Here is a 7,331-nt window from a genome sequence, read left to right as displayed (position 1 = left end):
TTTAATTGTATAGATTATATAGTCTTATATACGCTCACCTCTTATGAATAATCATCCTAGTATTCTTGAATAATTTAGAGTGATGAAACTTTATCACTTGTCGGGGTTTCCACTGTAACGGAGAAATTAGAAAATAGAATTAACTAGACAAGCCGTTTGATGTCAACCTACTTAATCATGTACCATTTACTCTACAAATCAAACAATCTTACTCTATTAACAGTATTACGTAGCTTAATGGTGTTGGATGCGATTAAAGTTTCCACTATTTCTACGATCAACTGAAAGGACATTACCCAGTTATTATCTGAGGATATTGATGGCGTAGTGTCTTGATAGAGGAGTATATATAGTAGCCAGTACTACTAACAATGCTTATAACTTTTAATTAAGAGTCGAACAAAATTCCAATCCTTTTGTGGAAAGTCTACATTTATTTATAGTCAAATAAGAAGTAAGCTCAGCCTCACTATTGAATGTCAATTAGAAATTGTCAGTTAAATTGGAGCTTCATCCTGGTATTCGGATATATGGGAAAACATATTATTATTACAATTTTATAAAATCTAATTTGTTTTGTTTTGGAAATCTTGACATTAAATATTTTAACTATTAAATTCCAATAGATACAATAATGAACGCATCTGGATATTGGGATCAATCAAGTTTAAATGATCAACAATCACAACAACAACAACAGCCTTCCAACTCAAGTTCGACACAACATGAATTACAGCACCAATCACAAATATCATATGAAGAAATTCAACAATCAATCATATCATCAAACACAACCAATCAACACCATCATCATTTCATCCAAAACATAGAGGAAACGAGTGAACATGACGACAACGATTCATATTCAAATACAGCAAATATGCGCATTCGTAACCACCGACACCACCATCATCACACTGGTAACAACAATTACCATGAAGATGGAGATAATATTAATGAAGCAGAGGAAGATGATGAAAGTGGTGTTGATGATGATGATGATGATGGTGATGACGATGAACAACAAATGATAGGCACAAACGAGGACGAAAAAACACAACCTTCATTAGAACAGATTCAACGAGTATATTATACCAAGGGACTACAAGAAATTGAAAATCTCCAATTGTTTGATTTATCCCCCTTGGCAAATTGGAAATTATCCTCATTTAAACTGGGGTTTGGACTTGCACAACTTCGTGATGATTCTCCTGATACGTATTGGCAGAGCGATGGATCAAATGGAAATACAAATAATAGTAACAATTCCAATAATGGCAATTCTAATAATGCCAACAATTCAGCAATTGTTAACAATCAATTGAATAATCCACATTGTATAACAATCCAATTTTCCAAGAGAGTATCATTAGAAAGAATCTCAATTTTTACCAATTATTCTTTAGATGAAAGTTATACACCTTCCAAAATCAGAATTATGGCAGGTACTTCGGAATCAAGTGATTTAATTGAAGTTTGTACTGTGAACTTCACTCAGCCAATAGGATGGTCCCATATTATCTTCAATGGAATCAGGAATGATGGTGTCTTGAAATGCTTTTTGATAAAATTGATAATATTGGCAAATCATCAGGAGGGAAAGGATTCACATATAAGAGCAATTAGATGTTTTGGTAAGAAATCTAGCATGTTGAATAAAATACACTCGAAGCAAGATGAACCATTAGAGGAAGATATCGAGCATAGGGAAATATTAAAAGATATAAGTATGGCCAGTGGATCAACTAGTATCACGGGATTGCTGATCAATAATAGAAATGTACTGGGAATTACTCAGGATGAAAATATCAATGAAGATGGAAGAACCTCGAAGATTTTAAATAATGTTTCCCATATTATTGGATTTAATACTGGGTTTGAAAGTTTAGAATTTAAAAGCATTTCGTCAATCCGATAGATACATATATAGATATATACTTATATTGCTATTTACATAGAGTTAATCTTTAAGGAAAAGTCTATAATTCCAGTACCTTGATGGATAGATGAAGTTGAATAGATATCAATTTCATTACATAAATAATTGGATAAATTTTGTAAAGTTAATCCCCCTGAACACTCCAATAAGAAAGCTTTTCCAGTTCCTTTATAATGATTTTTTAAACTTCGAGCCACTTTTCTTAATTCATCACCAGTGAAATTGTCCAACATAATAACATCAGCCCCCGAATCAATGGCTTCTCTAGCATCCTTTTCAGAACTAACCTCAACTTCAACCTTCACCGCAAAACCACATACGGAACGAGCTTTAGTCACAGCATTAGTAATACTACCAGTAGAAGTAATATGATTATCTTTTAACATGACCATCGAACTCAAGTCATATCTATGAGTATCTACCCCTCCAACCAACATAGCATATTTCTCAACATATCTTAAACCAGGAGTAGTCTTTCTTGTCCCGGCAATTAAACCAGTATATCCACTCTCATCGGCCAATTTCTTAGTTTTGTAAGACTGAGTAGCGATTCCACTTGCTCTAGCCAAAAGGTTTAATGCTGTACGTTCGGCCAATAAAATATTGCTTGCGGCACCTTTGACAGTTGCAACGACAATTTTACCACCACTTTCGGCAAGTTGATCTTCCGTAATGTAGTCTCCTTCATTATAATACCATTCAACTTCAAGATTGCATTGTTTGAACACTTCTGCAGCAAATGGTGTACCACAGATAAGTCCGGTTTGTTTGAGGTAGAGAGAACCGGTTTCTGGTTTATCACCAACTACGAACCCACCAAAATCGAAGGAGGGAACATCTTCAGATAAATAGTTTGTGATTTCTTGTTTCCACTTACCGCTGACCGGTAATAAGTTTGCGTAGATTGAGGACATTGTGTTGTGCTGATTGTTGTTTTGCTAAGAAGAGTGGATTGGTGGTGGAGCAACTAAGAGGTTGTAATTTTTCAGAAATGATTTTCATGGGACGAGTTTCCCGTTCTCGCCCGGAACCGACCACTCGTGGTGCGGATTTTTTTTTTCCGTCTTTGTTTGCTCTATTCCTCTACTCCCGGGGCAATACGATGGCTTTGCTTCAACGATGAATGAGGTAATAAATGCAATGATCTAGTAGTATTAGTACAATTGATCAGTTAATTGAAATCTTGGAGATTGCGATACAATATAAAACTGAATATAAAGAAAACAAGTTAATATTTGCCAAGATGCGTCAGTCCAATCTGGGTAGCAAGAAGACTACATCAACCAAGTATACGATCAAGAGATATGTTAAAGAAGGTAATGCTGTGTAGCGATTGTCATAAATATGGACACCATCACGACCATACTACAGAAATTTGAACGTTCCTGATCAGCTCGACCCCATAGAATGAATGATAATTGATACCTAATATGGTTGCCAAAAATTAAAGTAAGATGCATACCTTCTTACTGGCTTATAACACACAGTAAACTAAATATCATTACCTTCCCAATAATCAGGAGAAATTTTAAATTCATAAAGAATCTCAGCGTTTCTAACAAGTTGGTCGACCACCCTAACCTATATAATACTCCATGTGGAACACCTTTAGGTCCGCGATGGACAGTCACAAAGAAAGCTAACTAAGTGAAGCAAAATAACTGCAAAGTGATGGACTAGGAAGGTTTCCACTTATTGGAGCCGGGGATATTAAAGAGTTACGAGTTATGTATTAGATGCTATATATATTAGAAACCGGGGAATGTACGTATATCATAGTAGCGTTGAATATTCCTGTGATCAATGATTTTTATCATCAAGATTCTGCTAAATAAAACTCACAGCTACATGCAAAAGGGAGATTCAGTAAAAGCAATATCGTTCGGGGAAAGTACTATACAAAGGTCATCCGGGGAACCGAGAACTACACCATTACCAGGGAATAAATAAATATCCAAGTGTCAGCCAACGATATACAAGCTACACCTTCGTTTTGAGGATGAGCCGCACTGCCCCCAAATAGGCAGCAAGCCAACAGCTGAGTGCAAGCAATTCCAAAACAACAAGACACATATATTTCTGCTTCTTTCTTTGCAAAAAACGAGAAATCTGGCTGTTGTATTTCCTATTCTCTGGATAACGAAATCTCAAAACGACCAAAAACTTTAAACGTCAGGAGAAGATCCTAACACCAAGAAATTCGATATCCGACTCTCAGATGATAACCAACCGTTAGCAATGTATTTTCGAAGAGTAGGATGTTTCTGTTAGCAAATTTATTTCTACTATGGCAACTCAAGATGCCATCCAAAACTCATCGAGCTGTTCAATTTATCTCGTCCGTTTCGGATTGGCTAGTTGTCGTCAATCTTAAGAAGCTCGGTTAGTAAGCTTGATACGATTGAAGCCTTTTAATTGAAACAAGATAAGATTTTGTTTCGCTGGGAATTCTGGAGAGATCCTGAAACTATATTACAAAGTTCCAGGCATTACCTTGACTTGAAAATGTGATAAGAAAATGTTTAAACCATTGTTAGCTAAAGTTAGTCTAATGGTTTGTTGGAAGGGGTGATTTCGAACGTTCGGAAATTTCTATAAATAAAATATTGTATATTATTAACCCGAATAGCTGTCACAGGTTTGACTACATTCAGGCTAAATTGCGATGATAACTGGGACATTGCGACATTTAGAATAATGGAAGTGGAGTTACATGTAAGTGCAAATTCTTACATTTGTCTATATATATATTAAGTGAATAATATTCTGAGAATGGAACAATGAAGAAAAAACGCCATTGCTCTGCATATTCATGGTTCGTATTTCTCATATTTAAGGATTTCATTTCCTCAGAATTTTGTTTATTTGGGTTTTATAGAATGATCGAAGATTATCAATAAATTAGAATAAGAACGATTTAATAACTGGAAAATTTTCATAAGTCTTAAGTGAAGCCATAGGATTGGGGGGAAACACAAGTCGTGAATCAAGCACTCCGACTATATTGACATTTACACTCATTTTATCCATATCTGCACCATTGAAGTTTACCGCTGAATAAGAAAAAATTATGTAAAGTACTTTCCCTTTTCGGCCTGCATGTTTCGCACTTACGAGTTCTTCCTTTAAAGTTGTGGCAAGTTTATTCGCCATTCTTCACCAGCCAATATATATTTTTTAATAAAATTATTTTTTAGACTTCACAAGCCCATTGTCGTGGCTGCAAGAATTGTGACACAAACATAAATTCTCAGCCCTTCCGTTTTGATTGATTGTTTCAACACTTGAAATTCTTCTTTTACGGGGCGTTCTTTTCGTAAAATCCCCAACTGTGTTTCCAAGATATCAATTCTACAGCCATAAGCGCTGGAGTGTTTGAAAGATTCTCAGGTATTCTATCTCAGTCATGCGGGGAACAGTGTGTGATGAACATCTGGGAGTCTAATTGCGGCTTTCAAATCATCTTTCATACAAATGTAACGTTACAGCATTCCTAAAACACTTTTGATGTAAAACCAACGTTTGTGCGTTAGGCCAAGTAAAATGTCTAGAAGCAGTCCAGGCCCTTGACTCTCATACGTAAAGACTGTTTTATAAAGACTGACAGAGTTGCCCGCAATTTCTTTTCTCTCTGGTTATTTTTCGTTCGTTTTATTTTTAGTACAACGTACACGTAATGTGTTAAATACGCAAGTCTTTTACGTAGGAATATTTTCCGAATGTGGGAATGATGTGCTGGCGTTTACCCTTTGACTATAATATTCCTGGGTGGTTATTTAAACACGCTGGCTTCACCCTTGAATGAAAAAGCAAATTGACACACCTTTCTTTTCCCAGTTTCTTAACTATAACTATCATACCAACTTTACCAACTATACAAATTACTTTTATTATTATATTATTATCATCAAATACTGCTATCACTTTATATTACCTTTAGATAACAGTCCTTTCCCCAATTACATACTATTGTGTGTGGAATCTAGGAAATATATATATAGTTTAATATATCGATTTCTTCTTTTTTGCTACCATTACGTTCACGTGACTTACTGATCATCATATACAACATACATGCAATGGAATCATTTTGGAACACAAAGATACTAAGCAAAGTTCCTAGAAGACTTTGGATCCTCCTTGTGGTAAGCTGTCTAATAGTAACAATAGTATTGCAGCAAGAGACACTACTAACCAAATACAATGACTATTCAGGGAAGAGCCTTTCACTTTCGACTCTCCAGCCTACTTACTACGACAAATCAGAATATACCGATATTTCATCTAACTACACTACGATCGAATATTTACGGTCTCAGGAAAATTCTACGACGGAAAATCCATCCATTCTTTTTCTTTCAGCTATAGCTGGTAAGGATTCATATGGACCTGAGCGGAAAATCCATGACTTTATAGCAGTCTTAAATACAATTGCAGAAAACCAAGATAGCCTTCATATAAACATGGCTCTCCTATGCAATGACTTCCACGAACTTCAAAATGTAATCACATATATTGAATCTAAATCAGAAACTCTTTCCCAAGTATATGGGAAGATCACCATAATCCTGGCACCCTTCTTAGATAAGAATCAGGGATTTGCAAGAGACCAAAGAAAAGCACCCCAGTCTCAAAGATTAAGACGTCGAATGATTGCAAGAACAAGAAACTTCTTATTATTGAATTCTTTGAGACATGAGCAATATACATTATTTGTTGATTCGGATATAATTGAATTCGAACACCCGGAGACCTTTCTTTTGACTTTCATTAAAACCAACAAAGATATCATTGTACCTAGAATACCCGTAGCTGGGAACCCTGATTATGACCTCAACTCATGGCGAGGACAAAGAAGGAAGCCTACGGAAGAACAATTGAAACTTTTGGATGTGGAGAATAGGGAAGATTTTCATTATTATCCTGAAGAAGCTGATATTCCTGGGAAAGTCTGGCATTTTAAGGAATATATAGCAAATACAAATAACGAGTACGAGGAACATAAAGATGAATATGAATATTTAGTACCATTGGATTCTGTTGGTGGTGCGGTTTTATTTGCCAAATCAATTGTTTATAAGCAAGGAGCAATATTCCCAACTAGTTATATTGTGGGTACCACTTGGGATAGATCAGAAGGGTATGATGGGATTGAGACTGAAGGGTTATGTTATTTGGCCAAACCTTTAGGGTATAGTTGTTGGGGTATGCCAAATGTTGTAGTTCAGCATGTGTATGGTTAATAATACAAGAGTGCTCGATTATCATTAATGGCTGCAAAATAAAAAAGTACAATACGCAGGAAATTCAGGAAATTTCCAGAATGTGATGGTGTTGGTTCTTAGAACTATTTTACGTCATGTGATTTAATTGAGAATTTCAAGAATATATT

The 7,331-nt window shown here is 35.4% G+C and overlaps 3 protein-coding genes across 3 annotated transcripts; 2 read left to right on the top strand and 1 right to left on the bottom strand. All coding sequences in view use genetic code 12, as the record gives it.

Annotated features, from left to right (window-relative positions):
• Positions 1–634: 634 nt before the first annotated feature.
• On the top strand, positions 635–1,918 carry J8A68_006009 (anaphase promoting complex subunit; the record flags this gene model as incomplete). The annotated part of the gene is made up of 1 exon (XM_049410137.1): positions 635–1,918. The coding sequence occupies one exon, from the start codon at positions 635–637 to the stop codon at positions 1,916–1,918; it is 1,284 nt and encodes a 427-aa protein (XP_049260715.1).
• Positions 1,919–1,950: 32 nt separating this feature from the next.
• Positions 1,951–2,853, bottom strand: J8A68_006008 (nicotinate-nucleotide diphosphorylase (carboxylating); the record flags this gene model as incomplete). Its single annotated transcript, XM_049410136.1, has 1 exon — positions 1,951–2,853. One exon carries the CDS (start codon positions 2,851–2,853, stop codon positions 1,951–1,953), a length of 903 nt encoding a protein of 300 aa, XP_049260714.1.
• A 3,165-nt stretch (positions 2,854–6,018) lies between these two features.
• J8A68_006007 (uncharacterized protein) lies at positions 6,019–7,331 on the top strand (the record flags this gene model as incomplete). Its single annotated transcript, XM_049410135.1, has 2 exons — positions 6,019–6,084; positions 6,184–7,144. Coding segments are annotated over 2 exons (1,027 nt in total), but the record flags the coding sequence as incomplete, so codon positions are not given.

The sequence above is a fragment of the Hemisphaericaspora subhashii genome (assembly GCF_019202705.1).
Source record: "Hemisphaericaspora subhashii strain CBS 10753 chromosome Unknown scaffold225, whole genome shotgun sequence".
Lineage (NCBI taxonomy): Eukaryota > Fungi > Ascomycota > Pichiomycetes > Serinales > Debaryomycetaceae > Hemisphaericaspora > Hemisphaericaspora subhashii.
The sequence above is the reverse complement of the archived record's forward strand: the minus strand, read 5'-3'. Positions and strand labels throughout refer to the sequence as shown.